This window comes from Carassius auratus, chromosome 39 (genome assembly GCF_003368295.1).
Source record: "Carassius auratus strain Wakin chromosome 39, ASM336829v1, whole genome shotgun sequence".
Classification (NCBI taxonomy): Eukaryota; Metazoa; Chordata; class Actinopteri; order Cypriniformes; family Cyprinidae; genus Carassius; species Carassius auratus.
Window position 1 is genome coordinate 10,695,871 of NC_039281.1, and position 25,490 is coordinate 10,721,360.

The 25,490-nt window shown below is 36.8% G+C and overlaps 1 protein-coding gene and 1 pseudogene across 1 annotated transcript in view; one reads left to right on the top strand and one right to left on the bottom strand.

Annotated features, from left to right (window-relative positions):
• The first annotated feature begins 6,006 nt into the window (after window positions 1-6,006).
• On the top strand, window positions 6,007-25,171 carry LOC113058032 (neuroblast differentiation-associated protein AHNAK-like; annotated as a pseudogene).
• A 139-nt stretch (window positions 25,172-25,310) lies between these two features.
• LOC113058033 (palmitoyltransferase ZDHHC9-like) overlaps window positions 25,311-25,490 on the bottom strand; it is a 17,347-nt gene continuing 17,167 nt past the window's right edge. Inside the window, exon 7 of the mRNA XM_026225697.1 lies at window positions 25,311-25,425. Within this exon, the coding sequence (XP_026081482.1) occupies window positions 25,311-25,425 (115 nt within the window). The remainder of the gene's footprint in view (window positions 25,426-25,490) is intronic.

The window sequence follows — 25,490 nt, forward strand, 5'->3', positions numbered from 1 at the left end:
CTTTTTTTCCCCCTCACGTGGTTTTGTGGCTCTGCAGAAAAGCATGACTGTTTTGTTCCTTGACATTCTTCGCTTGTTTGTGATGCAGAAGTTTTTATTGCATTGGGGAGACAGAACTCCTACACCAACAAGAGAACACTGGAACACATGCACACTGTTCTAGTTGTTTCTCGGCTCAAACGTTTTGTCTATTGTTTTGATTACAGCACATCCAAGAAGGACTTTTTTTAAGACTTCTGCAATTCAATTCTTGAGTATTTCTACTTATTTACTCAAAGCAATGAGTGCCACTCCCTTTGTTTCTTTACAAGGCAGACAGTTTAACTCCTTTTTCGTTTGAAGAATTCATCTTCTGCCTAACATTACACAGCCTTGAATATGGGTGTGACACGTGGATTTGTTCACCAAGCGCCTAAGGGTTCTCTCGCTTTGCTTGTCTGTCTTTCCGTTTGTCTGTTTGCCTTAAAACCATCCATCCACCCTGCCACCCATAACCACATGTGCACACCTACACTGTTTACCTGCATTTCTGGTATGAGCAATATCTGAGGCAGCTGAAACATTCACTTGAAGTAACCACAGATGTCTTAATCAAACATGCATTTGACCTTGTGAAACCTATTTGGAAAGATTAGAGCAGGTTAAACCAAAACAGAACTGTTGTACAGAGGGCACTGAGGGTTTTGGAGGAATGTGTGAGATGCTTCAGAGAAAAATAGCTTTTTGACAGGGATGAATGATTGATTTGGTTACATAACCTGAAGGAGTAGGCCTTGCAGTACACAAAACACAGAGAGAACTGTAAAAGTGTCAATCACAGGGTATATAGACGGAAAGCGTGTTCAGTATACCTGGTCTTCCAGGTATCCCATCAGCCATGCAAATCCTGTGAAGTTCGATTGTTGCTTCAGGTTAGGTACACATTTTACTTGACTTTTCTAAAATCTAAAAATGACACATAATAATACATTTACATGGCCACAATTACTTAAATATGTGTTAAATATAAATTGTAATCAGCGGAGCTCAATTAAATATATTTTGGAAAAACAAAATATATTTATTTTCAACCTTCATGTACCAAAATATATTTAATATGTATTTCAGAGGTAAGAAAATACATTTCCAGTCTCAAAGTAGCCTTTAGATTTAGGCTAAATGCAAATGTGGATATGATGCAAACTAGATTCATAATAATTTAATGATGTTTTTTTAATAAGTAGTACATTTTTAAGAACATTGTGATATGCTCTTTTTATTCAATTGTGTTAAAAGTGTTGCACGTTATTGACAACAAATTATTTTTTCTTCAAATATGATATGTGAACTTATTTTTGAAATATGCAGAGGACAAAATATATATAAAAATGAATAAACAATTATATTTATATTTATTAAAATACATTTTCAAGCATATGCAAAAATATATTGGTTGAAAATATATTTTGAAATATATATATATATATATATATATATATATATATATATATATATATTTTTTTTTTTTTTTTTTTTGTATTGTCGGGAAATATGTTTAAAATATATTTGAAGATATCTTTTGCTGTATGGGTTTGCTGTATTTCTTTTTTAGAAGTTGATTAATCACAGAAGGGTAGATGTTTTGGATTTTATATTTACCTAATAGATTAAGACATTTTTGTTATACAAAGGCATCACATATAATCTTTTTTCAGTATTGCATTGCAAACAGACTTTTAGCTAGATGGAGGGAATCCACCTTCAAAGTTTTGTGCTTTGAATGGCACATTACTCGCTTCAGTGAACTGTCAGAATTCAGCCTAATTTAATTGAATACTAGATTCATAATGTTCACAGCCTTTATTATTTGAGTTAACTAGGTTCATTAATCTGGGATTTCTGAGTTAAACAGATGAAGCTCTGCATTATTGTAACAAATTCCTTTGAAATTATTTTAGCTTTCTTGACAGCAGCGTTCTGACTCATGATTATATAACGTAAGAAAAAAAATACAAATTGTATTTTGGCGTAGCAGTGTTATATTGTAATTTATGCCTTGTTCGTTGGTTTCAATTACTCTTTTAAATAGCAAACTGAATTAGCAATTGGCAGCCTAATTTAGTAAATTAAATCAGTGTTTGAATTGTTTAAAATTATATAAATTAACAAATAGTTTTTTTTGTTTTGTAGTGTGTTTCCTTTTTAGCAAGAGACATGCACAAAAATCTTTTTGCTAAATAAATATGTAAATAGATACTGTAAATAAAATAATAATGAAAAAATAAATTAAGTAAATTTGCACTAGTCTTTCCAACAGATATTACAAAGAAATATATATATATATTATAATTCTAGAACATGCATTTATTTGAAAAAGCTTATTTGTCTGAAAAGTATTTCTAAGATTACTGAAAACTTTATATTAACTTTATATTAACTATATTACTTAAATTGTTAGCAACATCTATCCCTAAACAGTCATTTTACATTTATAAAACTATGTGGTTTTAGTTTAAAATACTCAACACTTAAAAAGTTTTGTAATATTCTTGATCATGTTTTTAACATTTTACTAATTATTCTTATAAAACAAATCATCGTCCAATCATTTAACTACATTATTATGTCATCAATCCAATGGTCACAAGATGAGAATGAAAACCTCCCCAGAGATTTACAATGGATCTTCTATTATGAAAATGGTATGGAAATTATGTTGCACTAGCTCAAAGAGAGCACTATATCCATGTTAACAGACACAATGAACACATTATCAATGACAGGAAGCTCTTCAAATCTCAATAAATATTTATAATTAAAAAAGAGAAAACTTAAAAATAAGCTTAACAAAATAACCGAAAAAAAAAGAAACCTCTAATAAACAAACCCCTTTATATACACTATAAACTTTTTATCAGAAGAACATGAAGTACTGCACGTACTGTACATAGTAGAACTGCTCTCCAGCAGGTTCATGTTCTGTAATTACATAAGTAAATTGCAGATTGACGAAATTACATTTTGTGACAATTATTAAGTATCAACAGTGCACACATGAAAGTAAGCACAAGACACTATAAAATACATGACAACTCAGTTTGCATAGGAGTACATTGCACTCATGACAAATATGAACAAAACAGAATGTGTTACGAAGGCTAGCTGTCACATGGGGCTGTCACAAGAGCGATATCTCAGCAAACATAAGATTTAGAGTCAAATTACACAGACATCTTTTTTCTTTATAAGGGGTTTGTATTTAGTTTGAACATATAGTTCAAAGCTCTCCATTCTCATTCATTCTGTTCTGCAAAGTAAAGTTCCAATATCATCATATCTTTGCTGTATCTATCTTGCCTCATGGTAATAACTAAACTTTTGTGAATGTGTGAGGCTTTTGATTGATTAGCCGATAAAGGTATCTAGAAAAATACAAATTAGGCCTACTGAATAAAATAATGAGATGTAGAGCTGAAACAACGAATCGATTTAATCGATTAAAATCGATTATTAAAATAGTTGTCAACTAATTTAGTAATCGATTCGTCGCTAAATAAATTTTATTTGCCATAAGCGGCTCATTTCCTGCATATTTCAAATCTGCGGTGACCAAAGTGTGGCAGTAATGAGCCACCGGAGGTTTTACTCAGCCAGTACAGCAGGTGAAGTAGCAAATAGCCAATAGCTGGCCTCGTTTTATGTCACGTGCTTCCCGAACAGCGTCTCTGCAGCATACAGAGGGAAGTGGGAGTACTTTACTTTGAGCCTTCAAAATGAAGAGTAACCTGTAAACTCTGCACTACTGAACTGTTTAAGGGGACGTTCACATTTCGTGTCTTTTGCGTGCTCAAGTTCGTTATTTCCTATGTAGGCGCGCAGTATGCACTCTCATAACGGAAGCGACGCGGTCGCGACACGCACGCGATGCGATGCGCCCCGTTTTTCCAGGCGCGTCCACACCGCATCCATTTATCCTTTGCTGAAATTTCCGGGTCTTCATGGAGAGGGCACGTCATGGTTGCTTAGCAAAGGCAGACGCCTCAGGGGCGCTTCTGCCGAGTGCTTTGGAAAGAAGGAGAAAGCGGCGCGACTAGCGTTTTCCACGCGTTTTTAGGTGCGATATGTGAACGGCCCCTAAGAATTTTATTTGTGCAGATTCTCCAGTACAAGGTTGTTTGCAAATGTTTAGTCGTACAAGCTGATAACATTGCTTTTTAACAGTTAACATTTAAAGCTTTACAAACATGTTATGTGATCAGTTTGTCGTTTACCAGTTCATAATTCAGACTTGCAGTCTAATTATGACTGAATGAGAGAGGTAAATGTTTGAGTATATTTAAAATGCACTTCTTTTCTAAGTATTCACTGCTCTTTTTCACACAGAAGGTTTTTTGTGTGTGTCCCAATTTTTATTTTATTTTTCTGGACAACCTTCTGATGGATTTTACTTTAAATTGTGAGTTCCATTCAGGTTTCATGCCATTGGCACTTTTTTTTCGAAGGATTGTTTACAATTTCACAGCAAAAGCTATAAAGCTTTTTCCCAGTAAATAATAAAATACAATGCACTGCAATTTTATTCTGTTTTATCCTTATACTTCGTGAAAATATGTTCTCAAAGATTCCTTAAGCTTTGTTTGGGATGTTAAACTACTTTAGGAGCTCTAAGGACTGCCATGGTGAAAACAATATTTGAAATCTCCTTGTGAATTTTGCTAGAGTATGGGTCACTGTTTTGATTGCAGAAGAGTTCGACAAAGGATTACTAACATAAACAACTCCAGGTATATTTTTGATGAGGATATGACAATGCAAAATGGTTAAAATCTCTTAAAAATCTATGCTGAATGATAAAGACCCTTTATTAATAATTTACTTGGGGAAAAAATGGAAAAAAACTAAAATATAAGTACATAAACCGATTAATCGATTAATCGTAAAAATAATCGACAGATTAATCGATTATCAAAATAATCGTTAGTTGCAGCCCTAATGAGATGACAGTTTGCAACATCAAGTGCATGTTTTGCACATGTAAAATAACCGGATGCCTCACACATTATAAATACAAATGGCTGTGCTTTCTCTTTCATTAAAAATAAGGTGGATTGGGTTTACAAATCAGCACTGTAAAATCAGACTAGCATCAACAGTCAAATATACAATGAAAACTAGTTTCACCTTTACTAATAAATTAAGATCACATGCCACCTAACCATGTGACACCTTACTCTAGGCCAGTGGTTCTCAACCTTTTATTCCAATAAGGCCCCTCTCCTCTCCGAATAAATACTGCAAGACCCCCCCCCCCACCTCCAGTCTTTTCTATTCACAAAACCTTTGTATTCAATGGTTATTACTTTTAAATTCCATGTAATTATTTTTAAACAAAACAAATTAAACATTTTTGCAAATATACTTAGTAAAAAAAAGTCACAGCAAATATTCTTTACAACTTAAAAGTACTAGGTGTAAAAAGTACTGTTTTAGGCAATATCTTGTAGGGCACTTCAGGGCTCGATGTCACACTTTCAATTATAACTTTATTTTGAAAATCCATTTCTGCACAGATACGTACCTTAAAATCATGACTATTTCATGACAAAAGCTATTTCCACCATAAAGCAGAAGAAAGTTTTACTGAACACACCCTTTTTTATAGGTTCAAAATTACAAATTTGAAAACACTTTACAAATTGCCTCAGTAAAGATGTGCCACCTTGAATCTTGTTGAAATCCTGTTTCCAATCCAGATTCACGTGCTTTATCGCTGTGTTGAACACACACATCCCTCAATGACAAAGGACCACGCCCTGCTACACCGTAACCCCGCCCTCTTCTCCAGTGAAGGTCTCCACTGCCCAAGCCCAAACTCTGCCATTCTCCATAGCCCGGAGTTGAAAGCACACTGAGGGAACCCAGCACGGTGTGACAGAAAGAGAGAGAGCAAGTGACAAAGTAACTAATAAAACCAGTGAAATATACAGTGAGGCTTCGTGCCTTGAGATAGAACGACAGAGTACACGAATAAGTTTGGTGAAGAAAACGTGTTGGAAAAGTTTTCTGGGCTGTGGCAGAAAGCTGTGGACCGCTGAAGATGCCAGAGCAAAGGTGTTGAACCTTCCAGGTGAGTTTGTGTCTCTTGAGGTTAATTAGTTATGCAGCTCTGGCGAGAGACGCTCACGATGCATGCATGAAGTACTACTTTTCCAGAGACTGTTTCTGAATTTATTATATGCTTATGTGTGTAACATCTGCTGATTTGGTTCTTAGAAAGTTTGTTGTATCGCACTAAAATCTCACAAACGTATCATCATCTGTATCGTTGAACATGAAGAGGTGGTGGGTGTGTATGTGCTCCGTAGTTGTCATCTGGTGCGCACGTTTTTTCCTCCAACAGTACCCAAGAATATTAAAGTTTGCAATTGTTCAGAATTCAGCGTTTAGTTTCTTAAACTTGACCTGCTGAATCACTGAGAAGAAACTGGGCTGACAATTAAGGCAAATTTTCTATGGGGTTTTGCATTTCATGCAAAAGATACACCCAAGTTAAAATGGACAAGAATGACTTTGGTTGTATGACTTTGCCCACTTTGTAAAATAAAACGAATACATTTGGTTCACAAGAACGCCATACTCGTATTAGTATTTAGTAGTAAATTGTAAAAAAGTGAATAGAACTAATGCCACACATCTATCGATTTTTTTTTTTTTTTTTTTTACTTTCCTCTTGAATAGGAGCATTATCCTGCCACCCTGAATCTGGTCATAGCTCAAGGTTTTTGGACAAAGTCAGCACATTTTCTGCACTGTGGGTGAATCATTGTTTCATGTGTTGCTGTGTTTTCTAGATGAAATTTTAATTTGTTTAAACATTTCTGTTACTCTTATAAAACGTGAATGTTTTAATTTGATTTAATTTGCAAAGCCTGTCACATTTTGCCCTGATTTTCTCAACCTGGCCAGAGTGTGGGTATAGGGAGTAAGAGGGGTGAAGGGAGGAGGGGGTAATGGAATGTAGTGGTTTGGAAAGACTTACTAATTGATTCCAGGTTTGAAACACAGAGGGGGAAAGTAAGGCTTGCTATAGAGGAGAAAGAATGAAGTGTTTTATTCACGCCAGACTGAGGCATGACATTAGTAATGGAGATGTTGTGCAGTAGGATGACTGAAAGTTTGTTATATAAGAGAATGAAATGAATAGATGGGTAAGAGGGACAAAAAGATAAGTGCTGATAGTTTGGTGATGTGTATGGAGTGTTGACATCCATGAAGCTGTTTTGCAGTTAGCTATCTTTTAAAAGTGAGCAGATTTTGTCACCATCCCCCTCTCCTGCCACACCCAACGATTTCTTCTGTTATGTCAGGACAGATGAGTCCATAGCAGAATAATAATAATAATAATAATAATAATAATAATAATAATAATAATAATAATAATAATAATGATAAATAAATCACACAGTAATAATTCACTATTTTAAAGTTGTGCTAGAGTAACTTAGAAGTAATAGAACTTAGAAAATAGAAGTTAATATATTTTTTTTATTCTGTATTGTGGTTGCCTCATTCATGTCTAGCAGTGTCTTTCAACCTTGCTTGCATTTAAAGGTTACAATGTGTTGTTTAAAACAGAACACAGAGCTTGCTTATCTTTAAATGATTTAGGATTTGAATGTTGAATAGAAACATGGTTTTGTGGTCTGTGTGTCCTTATCTGATGCGTGATTGTCCTGGAAGTTTACAGTGGAGGCAAAACTTTCTCCTCTGTGTTGATGGGTCAGATTAGGGTGTACTTGGTAGGACCATCTGTTTCAGTGTGAAATGAAAAGAGTCTGGACTTCTGCACACTTCCTTTGTTATTTCCTTGTCAAGGACTTGTGATGGTAACGCCAAGGGAGGAGTGGCAAGCTTTTGTAGCGGAGTATTTCATTCACTGTTTGTTTGCTTACTCACTTCTTGATTCATTATTAGATTTTTTTTTTTCATATGGGTGCAGAGTGATGGAAATCAATTCTCTGTGAAATTGTGATGACGATCCATCGCAGATAAGTTGTCAGCATGTTGCCGTACAGGATGTAGGCATCATTTGAAGAGTTTTGAAGTCTGATATGAAGACTTGCATTATCTTGGTATGTGTCTCCTGTTCAGACAGACCCTGGAGTTATCATCATTCCATGGTTGAAAAATACAGAAGCTAAAACAGAGACATTGGACAATATACTGCGTTTGCCAATATGGCTCTGAGTCAGAGTCAGGCATTCATATTTCATCATTTTCCATAAAAAAAAACTGTTGTAATAGTCTGACACACATAAGCCTTAATCAAGGGCAGATTTGTATATTTTATGCGAAGTTGTTTTTGAGCCCTAATCTAGTTTTTCAACAGGAGTTAAGAGCTTATATATATATATATATATATATATATATATATATATATATATATATATATATATATATATATATATATATATATATATATATATATATATATATATAAGTTATATTATAAGTTATATATTGTTGTTATTGTGGTTTTTGGCATTTCCAGTTGATTCCATTTACTGCCTTATAATTACAAAAAATCGTATCAGGTTTTTGTATTGCTGTCAAAGTGCAGAATGTTTAAATGAATATATTTAAATATATTATGTTTATTAAATAGCATTATATTATTATATACTTTAGACCTCATATCATCAGATCTCTTCTTGTACGTGTGCCTACGGCATATGATAAACTTTACTTCCATTATACTTCTGCAATTCAGTTTTGATTACTAGATTTAATTTGTTGTCGTCCTTGAAATAGAAGATACGGTCTGCATTTCATTAAAGTTTAGGATCACATGACAGTAGGTTTCAATGTCCGTCCAAGGACTCAATTATTAAGTCTTCTTGTTTTTAGACAGTTACTTTTTGAAATGACATGCTTTATATGCACAAGCCATAATTTAATGATGCAACAAGTAGATGGGTTATACTGTAGACAACTTGACAAGACTAACTTGAATGACGTGTAGCAATTATTTCCTGGTAGCCACAACTGTCATTACTGCATTATATTATGGATTAAATGTTGATTTAGGTGCTAACTAAGCTTCCATATCAATGAATTACAGTTAAGACGTGTTGTAGTGGCATTTGATATGTTTTCATGGTTCTGGTGAGTAACAGAAGAGCTGCTTGTGATGATTCTTAAATTATTTCAGTTTCACACTTAAAAACTATTAAAATGACAAAAGTACACAGCAAGGCCATAATTTATCACTTCTAATGCATTCTGAAGTGTGCTGTAAGGCAATTCAAAGATTGGCATGTCTAGACGTAGACTAATAGTCTGACTACACTACAGCTTGTACTACATCACTCCAGTAATGTAGCTATGCACGTCTACTTGTTTACAACAGACCAAGGATACTGGCTGCAGAGGTTGGATTACTCCATGTGCAGTTCACATGAGGTTGTTTCGAGTTGAATTGGAGATAAGCAGAGAGTTGGATGTTTCAAACCACGTGCATTTTCACTTCTACAAAAGACTTGGCAGTGGCAATACAGACCTAACTATAAAACCATCTGATGGCTAATGAAATATAATGCACCCCGAGCTGGTAAGACCGTGCCATCAGTCATCACTATGTATTTGATAGTTGACTGACTCATATCCTTTTGACTTGCGTTGTTAACAGAATAAATAAACAATTCAGGATATACAAAACATGACTGAATGCAAGTGAAAGCCTTTAGCTTTACAATATACATGTATCTAAAATATTTTTATGTTTCTATACCATTTAAAGCATCAACATGTTATTTAATGAAATTCAGCACAGCTTTATGGCTTTATCTTTGTCTTCTATTTATTCTTCTAAATAGGTGATATTTCCACAATAAGATTAAAAGCGTACATCGGTGCACGTGAGTTTGGTCACTTGTGGGTTTGAATTGGAATCCATGTAAAGTGGAACTTCTAACCAAATACTAGTTGTCCCTTTTTATGTATCGGCTCTTGCTTTGTCAGAAATAGCCACTCTGAGCATGTAATAGAGAAATATGACTAACACGTGTCACATTAAAAAGTGTCCTGTAATTTGCTTTGGAAAAAACGTGTATGCTAAAGATCGAGTAACCAAGTAACTCATGTTATTGCATTGTGCAATGACTGACTATATATATATATATATATATATATATATGTGTGTGTGTGTGTGTGTGTGTGTGTGTGTCATATTAAACATTACAGCATTTTAATGGAAAAAGTGTGGCATTAAACGCTTGCAGTGGCTTTTCTATAATTAGTGGTCTGGTTGTTTGCCCAACGATTCTATCACTTATCTAACACGCAGCATTGCTGAATCTTTATAGTTGTGCAATATCTCACATTTAAATTGAAGCACATTAATCAGTGTCATGAGGGGCTTCTGTTTGTATTTATAAATGAGTAAAAAAAAAAAAAAAAAAAATCTCAAACTGCCTTGGTCCATCAGTGGTTTGTAAGTGGAAACCATGAAAGAGTCCCCTGTTTCTGTTCCCAGCTCAGACCCACCGGGTGTTTGGGTAGAGAGTAGGACATTGCTTTGGCGTTATTCACTGCAGGGGAGACTGGGCGCTCTTCCAGTTGGCCTGACGGCTCTATCAAGGAATGTGTGTGACTGGAGTCCTGGGTGTGGCTCGCAGCTCACTGTGTGCTATGTGCGGGCCGAGAGATGGTGTAGTTTCTCATTGTATGAAGGGCGTGTCCCCTACTTTGGATGTGCGATGTTTGCCGCCTGTGTTGTGCCATAAACTCTTTTCTTTTTAGAGTTGGACAGTTGTTGCCAAATGACATCTGTCAGATGGAAGCGTTGCGGTGTGATCTGACACATTTAGACCTGCGATTATGGTCGCATTTTGTTCTAGTACCAGTTTTTCTCATGCACGACAGTATAAAGTATATATAAGGGTGCTTATTCTGTGAAACTGAACTGTTTTAAAGCTAGATGGCATTCTTTAAAGGGATAGTCCACCCAAAAATGCTAATTCTGTCATTATTACTCACCCTCATTTGTTCCAAACCCGTAAGACTGCTGTTCATCATCAGATCACAAATTAAGATATTTTTGATACATAAAGAGAGCTCTGATCCTCCATAAACAGCAAGGGTACTATCATGATCAAGATCCAGAAACGTAGCAAGAACATCAGTAAAGTAATCCCTGTGACATCAGAGGTTCAACCATAACTTTATTAAGCTACGAGAATACTTTGTGTAAAAAAAAAACAAAACCTTTATTCAACAATTCGTCTCCTCCTTGTTAACCTCCCGGCATTTCAGTTTAAAGTGTAAACAATGTAAAAAATGTATCTGCGCGGCACATAAGCTGTTTGAGTTCAGAAGATATTCTCCAAAATGGCGCTAAGGTGATGTGGAGGAGACAAATTGTTGAATAAAGTCATTATTTTAGTTTTCTTTGCATACAGAAAGTGTTGTCATAGCTTCATAAAATTACGGTTGAACCCCTGATGACACATGGATTACTTTAAAAATGTCCTTGCTACCTTCCTGAGCCTTGATCGTGGTGGTACCCTTGCTGTCTACGGGAGGGTCAGAGAGCTCTCAAATTCCATCAAGAATACCTTCATTTGTGTTCAGAAGATGAATGGAAGTCTGACAGGTTTGGACATCATGAGGGTAAGAAATGAATGACAGAATTAAAATTTTCAGCTCTTTTGAAAATTCAATAGGCCTATGTGTAATAATTTGTCAGTAATCATCATGTTTGTTATGTTCAGCTAGCTCCACCTTTAGTGAGGTGACAACAAACTTGAAACAACTTAGTACAGGGCTCGTAGGTGTCACCCGTTTGAGTGTGCACAGCTGCTCTGCCAAATATTGTTCTTTGGGAACAGTGTGACATCCTCGTCCAGACTGGCCTTTATCAGAGCGAGCCCATGACCGTTTCAGTCACAGCTCAGAAATAACCACCCGGGTAGAGAGAGGTTCTAATTTGTTTTGAATGGGACAGAGGGGCACTTTGAGTTTAAATTAAATAAAAAAATTAAATTAAATTTATGCATTTAGCAGATTCTTTTATCCAAAGCGACTTACAGTGCATTCAGGATATCAATTTCAAGTTTAATTAGAGTTTTCTTGGGGCAGCTATAAATTACCAGTTTTGATCAGTTATTAAGTTATCAGTTATTTTCTAGTAAAGTCAGTAACAGTGAAATAGTAGCGGGGTGAACTGATCTTGCTCTTTGTCACAGTGTTCACAGAAATGCAGATGTATCTTGTCTTATCATGCATCATTCCTGTTATGGCCTAAAAGACTTGTTTATGAAATGAAACAAATTCCCAACATTTCTCTAGCCTAGACTCAAATGCTTAAAACTGATATCTCTTTGTCCTTAGCCTCCTCCATTCGTAAATGATCAAACGTTAAATTGGATTAGATACCACGGGACAGCTTTGAAGGCCATGAAGTGTGAAGGGCAACAGTTTACAGATTTAAAGAAAGTGCGTGAGAGCTGATGGTGCTTGTACTTTTAATTTTCTCTTCATAATGCCCCTCTGGGTTATAGGAGCATTAAGCTATATTTGGAGTTATGTAAAATGTCACCTGACTTAGTCTTATCAGTTTTGGGTAACTAGAGAGGTACATTATTAAAGCAAATAATTAGTGGAGCAAATATTAAACCGTTTGACAGAGAGGAATTATTTCCCACGTGAGTTGGCCATCTTAACCTTTTTATTAAATGAAATAAAAATGGACTGATGGTGGATAATGGTTTGATAATTTGGTTTGTGTGAAATTAAATGAGTGAAATGACTGCAGTTTAGCCTCCAGTGTCTTTTGCCATAACCATGTGACTTGAGGGGCTTTTAGGTGATCAAATAATGATTTGCATATTATGTTTCCTTTCCTGTGAGAGAAACTTACTTGAACTTTATTTTGCTTGCGGCAATTGACGGTTTCATACTTTTGGCAAGATTACAATGAACTGCTTACAACATCTCATGTTTTTAGTTTACAGTCATCTTTAATTGCTTCTTGACATCAAATGTTGCACACAAAGGTCTATGTGGCATTGTGAGAATTTAACTTGTTTTTAGTTTATTTGGTATCTAGTTTATGATGATATCTGGACAAGCCATTTCACATTTTCTGTAGCTGCCCAAACACATTCCCAGTGTTTAGAGTGCAGGGTGGATTTGCAGCCATGTGAGGCTGAGTTTATTTTGAGGGAGTGATGCTGTTAATTGTATTTGACAATAATTAGTTATCAGACTTTAAATTTAAAGACAAATAAAAGTAATTGTGACTTTCAGAAGTCAGACTTGTCAGACAACTATCCAGAGGAAACGTTTACACTTGTACAGACATGTGTAAGCTTCTGTCTTTGGTACTTTTGGTTCGAAACTCCCCGTTGTGTGCGCTCGTACTGTAAACGTTTCAGTTGCTCTCTTAGGGCAAACCAACGTATAAATCCAAGTAGGGTGGGGCTGCATTTTTGAAGGAAAAAAATGAAATAAATTGGGTCTGATCCACTAGCTTAAGGTCTCGAAACCATGCAAATAAAACTATTTTTATTAATAGCTTTTTACTTTGAAAGATGAAAGTGTGGTACTTGAATTGAATGTACATTTTGTAATTGATGTTTTTGGATTGGTTTTGTCGTCTTGACTTTTTGATGCATGGAAATATTTACTTATAAATATTACATCTGATTTCCCTCTGCTTTTTTTTCAGAAGGAAAGAAAAAGGAAGACGGGGGAGAGTTTGAGCATTAGACTTGGAAATTCAGTAGGTCCCCTTATCCTCCCAGAGCTAAAGTAAACCTTGCAAGTTGTTTTATTCAACTATTTGTTTGGAATGTTAATGTTAGAATTTCTTGAACTGAGATTTGAATTCAGTTGAATGTTAATCATTAATTTCACCTTGAGGATTGCACAATGCTACCTACTGTCAACACTGAGAAACATGATACGGCTCATGCACATTTGATTCGGCAATGCTGTCAGACCAGCCGTTAAGAGCTGCTTATTCCCAGTGCAACAATCTTGCTCATCAAGATTTTGTTTTTGAAAGTTATCAAATACACTGCACAGATGCATGCTTGAAGAAGCATATTTGATTATTTCTTATATCCGATAAGTTAAGTAGATGTCTTGGGCGCTCCTAGTAAAGTTTGACCATCTCAAAAGGCGCTCTGTGTTTTTAATGTGATTTGTTTATTACATGCATAAAACATCAGCTATAAGACTAAACAGAACCATCTACCAATTAGTTGCTTTGACAGTGGATTGAAAGAAAGCATAAGCAGTAACATCCACTTGTCTTTCAGCAAGAATTGCAGGGTGTATGTTGTGTCACTAAATTATAATTAATGCACCAAACAGTCAAGGTTTATTATGTTAGGGCTGCACAATTAATCAAATTTCTAATCAGGATTACAATAAATGTATGCCACAATTATGTAATTGTTCAAAGCGGCTATTAATCGTTCAAAGTCCACTTATGTTATTTTGTACACTTAGGATATTTTTCTTTCGTTCTATATGTCATCTTAAGGGTTTTTCCATTTTTTTTTAGTATAACATTATAATACCATTCATATTTTTACTTTTTTATTATAATTTAAAGAATTAAACCAATTCGATGTATATTTGACATTTGAGGCTTAAAACTTTAGAAAAGCACTAAAGGTTTTTCATTTAGTGTTTTCAGCTTGTTTATTTTCATATAAAAATATGTCATGCAGTTGCATCGAACATTGGTTTAAACATCATTCAATGTAAATTGTGATAATCATAATTGCAATTTCAGGGGAATATTCAAAAATGATGATTTTTGTCATAATTGTACAGCTCCATGTTCCCTCAACTTTTCAGATCCTCTTAGTCCTTTTTTGTAACAGTAATTAAAATATGGGTGTTTCCTTTTTTCTAGTTTTGTTTGAGTTGATGCTCTTTATTGCTAGACTTGAACGCTTGGTCTGTTTAAAAGGTCCTCATTACAACTCAAGAGTTCACAAAAATGTGTTGTATATCGTTGCTGATATCTTATGATTGCACAAACACTGGTGCTATTATGAAAAGTCTGCTTACATGGATCATCGCAGATCATATGATTCTGGGCAAGGGCCAGCTGCTTTAAGCAAATAGCGTCCAGTAATGCTCTGGTAGAGTGACATGGTTTATACTCCTGTGACAGCCAAAGGATAGCTTACTTATATAAAATAAAAGATAATCTGTGCTATACTTGGTGTCAGATTTATTTTGAGCTCAAACTCCATGATTAAGAGAAAAGAAAGATGTGCGTGCTTGGGCACAATTCATGTGTCAGGCAATGGTTTGGTGGCATGTAATGTGCCTCTGCTGCTTCTTCGCTCCATGATTGTTCCATGTTTCAGTCATGGATGTACAGATCTGCCTTCTTAAATCATTTTATCCAGATTGTTCCTCCTAAGGTGCACTGTCAGATTTGTGAGAACAGTCTATGTGCAAATAATATAGTTGATCATAAAGGTTTAAAAAAGGGTAAAGTAAGGAGAACACGTGTGGTACAGTATTGCTGGTGTGACATCATGTTAAGATGCAGATCATAGAACAGGCTGGGAGTGAAATAATAATCTTTGGTCTGCTTGCTAAGGAGTTCTTAAGTACACAGCAATGTAGGTTTCCCCCGTCTCCTTTTGTAAATACCAGCTTTAGCCAACAATAATAAGGTGCTTTTTAAGGCTTGGGTTTCACGGCTCCTATTTCTCATGTGGACTCCTCCTGTGGAGTTTTACTTAAGTTAATATTTATTAAATGTAAAATATTGTGCATTATTCTTTTGCATTTGTGATGTTTGGCTAATCCTTTTTTAAAGCATTTAGAATGTAAGTCACAAAGTAGATTTAAAAATAAAACTAACAGGAAAAATGGGTTAAATTATGCTAATGATGCTGATGATGTGTACATTGAAAAGCTTTGGGATTTGTTGTCGCATGGCACAGGGTTGTCTTGTTTTCTTCTTAGTGCTGTTTATAATGTTAAAGCTGTCTATCCTTTTAATAGTGCTTTAGTATAAATAGAATATTTGTGTACAATCAGATGGATCACAGATGTTTTGTGGTCTGTGCTGCACTGTCGAGGGAAGCTTGATTAACTAACTCTCTCAAATGATCTGCTCTTGTACTATCGTGTCTCTGGAGTACATTGGTCGACATGGACACAAAACCAGGCTTCTTTTTTTTTAAATTCCTGAATCACCATATATATATATATATATATATATATATATATATATATATATATATATATATATATATATATATATATATATATATATACACACACACACACACACACACACACACACACACACACACACACACACATAATGTTCAGACACGTTATTGAGCAATCAAATATTTTTGTAGTGACCACTGAATTATTAATATTGCTACTTGTATCACACTTGTTAGTAAAGTAGGACATGGGACAAATTGACTACACAGCACTTTACTTGTGCTGTGTATTAAGCTTTTTTTTTTCCTTGACACTGGCAAATGTTTTCATAATTAAAATAAACTAGCGCCTCATTTGCCAATGTTTAGTGAAATATGCTTGTAGGTGTTTTCATATCCAAGAGCTCCTGTGTAATTGTGGGGTGGGTGATTGCGAGGGGATGATATCTATGAAACAAAGACCTTTGAGTTGAAAGCTGGAATGGCAGGCCCACGTCAGCTAAATATCTCTGAAGCAATGTTCATCAAGCTAAAACCTCCCAGATCTAAATACTATTGTCTGATTTAGATTTTATGGACATCAGATTTTTAGATCTTTAGAAATGTTTAATATGCATATGAAACTGAGCTTAATTCAATTTCCCCATGAAGTTTAGTGCTTTGTATTAGTGCTGGAGGAAATAATGGGAAACAGATCCTCTGTTATAACTATCACTTTTTTTTGTTGCAGACTATATTGCCATCTAGTGGTCACAGTTTGATACTTATTTACCACTATAAAAAAATCTACGGTATATTGTATTGAATGAACAACCTTAAACCTGTGTGTGAAAGCTTCATTTGAATTCAGGAAATTTAACTTTATTTTTTATTTTTTTAAGGAAAGAACAAGGGCTGGCACGGTCCACGCTAGGGGACAGGCGAAGAAGTAACACATCAGGTACATCTTCAGGTAATTTACAGCAAATCACTGCAAACATGTTCAGGTACCAAGAAATACTAAGCACTTTTTATGGTTTAAAACCTAATTGCTTTGCAGAAAAATTGCTTATGCTCATTTGAACTATAATAGTCAACATATACCTCATATTTTTGGTATTGTATAACCAATATGTTTCACTGTGTTTTATTGTGTAATGTTTTATCATATAAAATGTTTTTTTTTTTTAGGATGGCTGATGAGCAGGACACAAGGGAAGTGCTTTTCCCACAGTGGATGGGCGCTGATAAGCATGGGCTCACCATTGAACAAAAGGGTCAAGGAGAGATTTTTGTCAAAGAGGTGAAAGATGAGTCCCCTGCTGCACATACTGGGAATGTACATGAAGGTATGTAGTCAAAATAGTTATGCAATTTGCAAACATTCAGAAAACCTAATTTTCTAATGTTTTGATTGTCTGAACAACATTTACCACTGCCCTTTTGGTGTTGGATTATGCTATTATAGTTCCTCCAAACATAATTTATCTATTTTGAACCATTTAGTTTTAACTTAATACTGCCCTTTGTCACAGGTGACCAGATTGTCGGGGCCACCATTTACTTTGACAACATGAGCTCAGAAGAAACAGCTGAACTACTAAAGACTCTAAACCAACATAAGGTTGGACTGAAATTACAAAACAAGACTGGAGACAAGTCACCTTGCCATTCTCCAATGGGGACATTGTCATGGGAAGGACGTGGAGGGTTAGGAGGCTCTAGTTCAGACATTTTCCTGGTAAGGTGGCATCAGTGTTGGTCTATGATTTATATTAGGCTATGAAAATGTGAATCAGTTATTTTAAAGTCTAGTCATTCAGCATTGGAACCAATGTATAAGAAGAATTATATATAGCATAGATTTTAGTATGATCAGTTTTTCAGTATTTAAAAAACATTTTTATTTACAGATTTTGATAATTAGAATATCATCAGAAAGTTGATTTATTTCACTAATTCCATTCAAAAAGTGAAACTTGTATATTATATTAATTTATTACACACAGACTGATTTATTTAAAATGTTTATTTATTTAAATTTTGATGATTATAACTGACAACTAAGGAAAATCCCAAATTCAGTATCTCAGAAAATTAGAATATAACTTATGACCAATAGAAAGAAAGGATTTTTAGAAATCTTGGCCAACTAAAAAGTATGAATATGAAAAGTATGAGCATGTACAGCACTCAATACTTAGTTGGGGCTCCTTTTGCCTGAATTACTGCAGCAATGCGACGAGGCATGGAGTCGATCAGTCTGTGGCACTGCTCCGGTGTTATGAGAGCCCAGGTTGCTCTGATAGTGGCCTTCAGCTGTTCTGCATTCTTGGGTCTGGCATATCGCATCTTCCTCTTCACAATTCCACATATATTTTCTATGGGGTTAAGGTCAGGCGAGTTTTGCTGGCCAAACAGAGGTTACCATGGTCTAAACCAGGTACTGGAAGCTTTTGCATTGTGTGTAGGGGCCAAGTCCTGTTGGAAAGTGAAATCTGCATCTCCATAAAGTTGGTCAGCAGCAGGAAGCATGAAGTGCTTTAAAACTTCCTGGTATACGGCCGTGTTGACCTTGGACCTCAGAAAACACAGTGGACCAACATCGGCAGATGACATGGCAACCCAAACCATCACTGAATGTAGAATCTTTACGCAGGACCTCAAGCAACGTGAATTTTGTGCCTTTCCTCTCTTCCTCCAGACTCTGGGACCCTGATTTCCAAAGGAAATGCAAAATTTACTTTCATCAGAGAACATAACTGTGGACCACTCAGCAGCAGTCCAGTCCTTTTAGAAGCGAGACGCTTCAAGAGTAGCTTAACACAAGGAATGGGACAATTGAAACCCATGTCTTGCATACGTCTGTGCGTAGTGGTTCTTAAAGCACTGACTCCCGCTGCAGTCCACTCTTTGTGAATTTCCCCCACATTTTTGAATGGGTTCTGTTTCGCAATCCTCTCCAGGGTGGGGTTATCCCTATTGCTTGTACACTTTTTTTTTCTACCACATCTTTTCCTTCTCTTCGCCTATGTATTAATGTGCTTGAAAACAGAGCTCTGTGAACAACCAGCCTCTTTTGCAATGACCTTTTGAGTATTGCCCTCCTTGTGCAAGGTGTCAATGGTCGACTTTTGGACAACTGTCAAGTCAGCAGTCTTCCCCATGATTGTGTAGCCAACAGAACTAGACTGAGAGACCATTAAAAGTCTTTGCAGTTTTTTTTAGTTAATTAGCTAATTAGAGTGTGGCAACAGGTGTCTTCAATATTGAACCTTTTGACAAAATTCACATTTTCTGAGATACTGAATTTGGGATTTTCCTTAAGGCAGGGCATACACTGTGCAATTTCTGTGCGATTTCGGCAAGGTACCAACTCACACTGTATGGGTAGATCGCATGCGATGTAAAGCCAAAGCTCACGATTTTTATGCGCTCACTGTACGGTCCGATTGCCGAGTTGTGATTTGACTGCTCACACTATATGTGAGGAATCAACCGAATCAACACGTAGGATCCCTCAGAACCTGGATGTCTGTGGCTGTTTCAGAATAAACATGCTTTCCCAGTATAAATGCACTGCTTTGGTGATATGCGCAAAGCGCAATTATGTGTGCTGACACGTCCAAAAAAAAAAAAAAAAGGCGTCGGCTTATCTAGACGCGCAGGTGGCTGGGAAGACGTGGCCAATATGGTCAATCCATTTTGCAATGCGAACTGGAGGTAAGCAGGCGTTTTTTCCCCTCTTTTATTTTTTTTTTTGCCATACTCCACAAGTTATCCCTCCATCACTTCAGTCCACACTATACGCTGTGTCAGGTGTCACCATGGTTTCGTTTATGGTTTCACGCACGCGCAGTGAGGGAAAGCGGAAAATCGATTTGTAGCCCTGCTTCAATAATGCGATACCCCAAGAGAGGCGACCAAAATTTCTGACATGTCAGAAATCCATCCGACCAACCGATTGCCAGTCGGGAGAGGCTTATCGCCTCTCATTTGCCCTTGTACACTGCACGAACACTACACGACAAACAACGCACGAAAATGCTGAAAATTCCGACCCGAAAAAGAGTCGCACGAGTCAGAATTCGTCTCAAAATCTTTTAGTTGTCAGTTATAAACATCAAATTGAAAGAAATAAACTTTTGAAATATATCAGTCTGTATGTAATGAATGAATATAATATTAGTGAAATAAATAAACTTTTTGATGATATTCTAATTATATGACCAGCACCTGTGTGTGTGTGTGTGTGTGTGTGTGTGTGTGTGTGTGTGTGTGTGTGTGTGTGTGTGTGTGTATATATATATATATATATATATATATATATATATATATATATATATATATATATATATATATATATATATATATATATAGCATATCATACTAATTTGTAATTCCATTTCCTGTAGAGTGGGGATGACGAAGACTATAAAAGAATCTACACTAAGAAAATTAAACCAAGACTAAAGTCTGAGGATCTTGCTGAGGGTGTTGATGTACGCACAGAACGTCACAGCAGCACAAGCAGTGATGGTTGCACCATTACTACAATCACTCGTCGAATAACTACCTACACTGTGGATGTGCCTGGGGGGACTAGTCAGCAGATTGATCACTCAAGCCCTGAGTTCAAAATTCAGGTTTTGCAACATGAGCAGTTGGAGGGGGATACTACTCCGATCAGATTACCACATAGTAGCCTTGTTAGTGGTGTACACAGAGGTATAAAAATGGGTGACATATCTCTTAGCGGGCCTCATATGACTGGCTCCTGTGTGAAGCACTGTAGCACAGAATCTTCCAAAACAACAAGTGAATTAGATGGTAGTGGGAAAGAAATTACATTTAATGTGTCAGACACTGGACTGTCAGGTGGAGAAGAACAGAGGGTGATAGAACATATTCGAAGGACTGAAGTTACTGCAGGGAGTAGTGAACACTCTGGCAACGTTACCATGGGGTTAGGCAAAGACGTGAAAAATATTTATTCTCCAAGTATGATGGGAGGAACTGAACTTTCTACAGTAAAGGACTCTCATGTTTCAGGTTTTTCCATTAGTGGAGATACAGGGGACACTATTGGGAGAGAATCTTTGTCTAAATTTCATAAGGATGGATCTGATGATAAAACCAAATTGTCTAAGGTTACCATAGATGTTCAGAGACCCAAGGAAAGTCCAAATGTAGAGGTGAATTTTAAACAATCAAAATCTCAAAGATTTTAGTCAGAGAGGTTTTAGCATAACTGGGAATCAGGAAATTTCAGCTCAGGAACCTGATACAGTAGTAAGTCTCTCCAAAACTGATGTTAAAATCACACCACCAGATATGGACATTAGGGGTCTGGAGCTTAAAATTGATGGACATAAGGGTATAGTAAAAGATGTTACATTTGATGTGCCGTCAAATACTTCTCAAAGAATTTCTATGCCAGATGTGGATTTGAACCTGAAAGGACAAAAAGCTAAAAGAGATTTGTCTGCTCCAAATGTTGAGGGAGTCAAAGGTGACTTACTGTTCCAAAGGTCAAAATACCCTCATTTGGATTTAAAACTTCAGAAGTGAAGGGTCCTGATGTTGATGCAAATCTTGTCAAAGCCAAAATGGAGATTAGAACACAAGATGTGGATATGAATACTCCAGAGCTTAACATTTTGAGATCTGAAGGAAAAGTTAAAGATCCACAAATCAAAATGCCATCAATCTCTGGTCCTAAGATTTCAGTGTCTGAAATGAACTTAAATGTAAAAGGGTCAACACTAAAAGATGACATCAACGTGTCTACTCAAAAAGTGGAAGGAGATGTTAAGGCATCTAAGATTGAGGGTCCAGAACTTCAAGGTACTGATGGTCATTTTAAAATACCAAAAATGAAAATGCCTTCATTTGGAATCCATGCTTCAAAAGTAGAGGGCCCTGATGTTGATGTAAATCTTCCCTATGCTGACATGAAAATCAAAAGTCCAGAGCTTGACATTAATGGATGTGAGGGAAAGATCAACGGCTCCAAATTCAAAATGTCTATGCCAGATGTTGACCTCAATCTAAAAGGTCCAAAACTGAAAGGTGATGTTGATGTTTCTATTCCAAAAGTGGAAGGAGATATTAAAGCACCAAAAGCTGAGATAGAATGCCCAGACATTGAAGGACCCGAGAGTGGTTTTAAGATGCCAAAGATAAAAATGCCATCATTCGGAATGAAGGGGCCAAAAGTGGAAGGACCAGATGTTAATGTGAAAATCCCTAAAGTCAATACTGAGTTAAGGCACCAGAGGTGGATATCAAGCTCCAGAGTTAGACATTGCAGGAACTGAAGGAAAAATCAAGGGCCCCAAATCAAGATGTCAACAGTGTCTGGTCCAAAGATGTCTATGTCAGATGTTGACTTCAACCTGAAGGTCCAAAACTGAAAGGTGATGTTGACGTGTCCATTCCCAAAGTGGAAGGAGATCTTAAAGCACCAAAAGTTGAGATTGAAGGCCCAGACATTGAAGGACCTGAGGGTCATTTTAAGATGCCAAGTTCCACATGCCATCATTTGGAATGAAGGGTTCCAAAAGTGGAGGGTCCAGATGTTGATGTGAAAAATCCCTAAAGCTGATATTGGAGTTAAGGCTCCAGATATTGACATTAATGCTCCAGAGTTAGACATTGAAGGTCCTGAGGGAAAATCAAGGGCCCCAGTTGAAGATCCCATCAATTTCTGGCCCAAATATTTCTATGCCAGATGTTGACTTCAACCTGAAAGGTCCAAAACTCAAAGGTGATGTTGACGTGTCCATTCCAAAGTGGAAGGAGATCTTAAAGCACCAAAAGTTGAGATTGAAGGCCCAGACATTGAAGGACCTGAGGGTCATTTTAAGATGCCAAAGTTCCACATGCCATCATTTGGAATGAAGGGTCCAAAAGTGGAGGGTCCAGATCTTGATATGAAAATCCCTAAAGCCAGTATTGACGTTCATGCACCAGATATGGATATCAATGCTCCAGAGTTAGACATTGAAGGACCTGAGGGAAAAATCAAGGGCCCCAAGTTTAACATGCCATCAATCTCTGCGTCCAAAGCTTTCTATGCCAGACTTTGACTTCAACCTGAAAGGTCCAAAACTGAAAGGTGATGTTGACATGTCCATTCCCAAAGTGGAGGAGATCTTAAAGCACCAAAAGTTGAGATTGAAGGCCCAGACATTGAAGGACCTGAGGGTCGTTTTTAAGATGCCAAAGTTCCACATGCCATCATTGGAATGAAGGGTCCAAAAGTGGAGGGTCCAGATGTTGATGTGAAAATCCCTAAAGCTGATATTGGAATTAAGGCTCCAGATATTTGACATCAATGCTCCAGAGTTAGACATTGAAGGTCCTGAGGGAAAAATCAAGGGCCCAAGTTCAAGATCCCATCAATCTCTGGCCCAAATATTTCTATGCCAGATGTTGACTTCAACCTGAAAGGTCCAAAACTGAAAGGTGATGTTGACGTGTCCATTCCAAAGTGGAAGGAGATCTTAAAGCACCAAAAGTTGAGATTGAAGGCCAAGACATTGAAGGACCTGATGGTCGTTTTAAGATGCCAAAGTTCCGCATGCCATCATTCGGAATGAAGGCCAAAAGTGGAGTTCCAGATGTTGATGTGAAAATCCCTAAAGCCGTATTGAAGTTCATGCACCAGATATTGATATCAATGCTCCAGAGTTAGACATTGAAGGTCCTGAGGGAAAAATCAAGGGCCCCAAGTTCAAGATCCCATCAATCTCTGGCCCAAATATTTCTATGCCAGATGTTGACTTCAACCTGAAAGGTCCAAAACTGAAAGGTGATGTTGACATGTGTCCATTCCCAAAGTGGAAGGAGATCTTAAAGCACCAAAAGTTGAGATTGAAGGCCCAGACATTGAAGGACCTGATGGGTCGTTTTAAGATGCCAAAGTTCCACATGCCATCATTTGGAATGAAGGGTCCAAAAGTGGATGGTCCAGATGTTGATGTGAAAATCCCTAAAGCCGATATTGGAATTAAGGCTCCAGATATTAACATCAACGCTCCAGAGTTAGACATTGAAGGTCCTGAGGGAAAAATCAAGGGCCCCAAATTCAAGATCCCATCAATCTCTGGCCAAATATTTCTATGCCAAATGTTGACTTCAACCTGAAAGGTCCAAAACTGAAAGGTGATGTTGACATGTCCATTCCCAAAGTGGAAGGAGATCTTAAAGCACCAAAAGTGAGATTGAAGGCCCAGACATTGAAGGACCTGAGGTCGTTTTAAGATGCCAAAGTTCCGCATGCCATCATTTCGAATGAAGGGTCCAAAAGTGGGAGGGTCCAGATGTTGATATGTGAAATCCCTAAAGCCGATATTGAAGTTAATGCACCAGATATAGACATCAAACGCTCCAGAGTTAGACATTGAAGGACCTGAGGAAAAAATCAAGGGCCCCAAGTTCAAGATCCCATCAATCTCTGCCAAATATTTCTATGCCAATGTTTGACTTCAACCTGAAAGGTCCAAAACTGAAAGGTGATGTTGACATGTCCATTCCCAAAGTGGAAGGAGATCTTAAAGCACCAAAAGTTGAGATTGAAGGCCCAGACATTGAAGGACCTGAGGTCGTTTTAAATGCAAAATTCCGCATGCCATCATTCGGAATGAAGGGTCCAAAAGTGGAGGGTCCAGATGTTGATGTGAAAATCCCTAAAGCGATATTGAAGTTAATGCACCAGATGTGGATATCAAAGCTCCAGAGTTAGACATTGAAGGTCCTGAGGGAAAAATCAAGGGCCCCAAGTTCAAGATCCATCAATCTCTGGCCCAAATATTTCTATGCCAGATGTTGACTTCAACCTGAAAGGTCCAAAACTGAAAGGTGATGTTGACATGTCCATTCCCAAAGTGGAAGGAGATTTAAAGCACCAAAAGTTGAGATTGAAGGCCCAGACATTGAAAGGACCTGAGGGTCGTTTTAAGATGCCAAAGTTCGCATGCCATCATTCGGAATGAAGGGTCCAAAGTGGAGGTCCAAGTGTTGATGTGAAAATCCCTAAAGCCGATATTGAAGTTGAATTCTGCACCAGATATGGATATCATGCTCCAGAGTTAGACATTGAAGGACCTGGAGGGAAAAATCAAGGGCCCAAGTTCAAGATCCATCAATCTCTGGCCCAAATATTTCTATGCCAGATGTTGACTTCAACCTGAAAGGTCCAAAACTGAAAGGTGATGTTGACATGTCCATTCCCAAAGTGGAAGGAGATCTTAAGCACCAAAAGTTGAGATTGAAGGCCCAGACATTGAAGGACCTGAGGGTCGTTTTAAGATG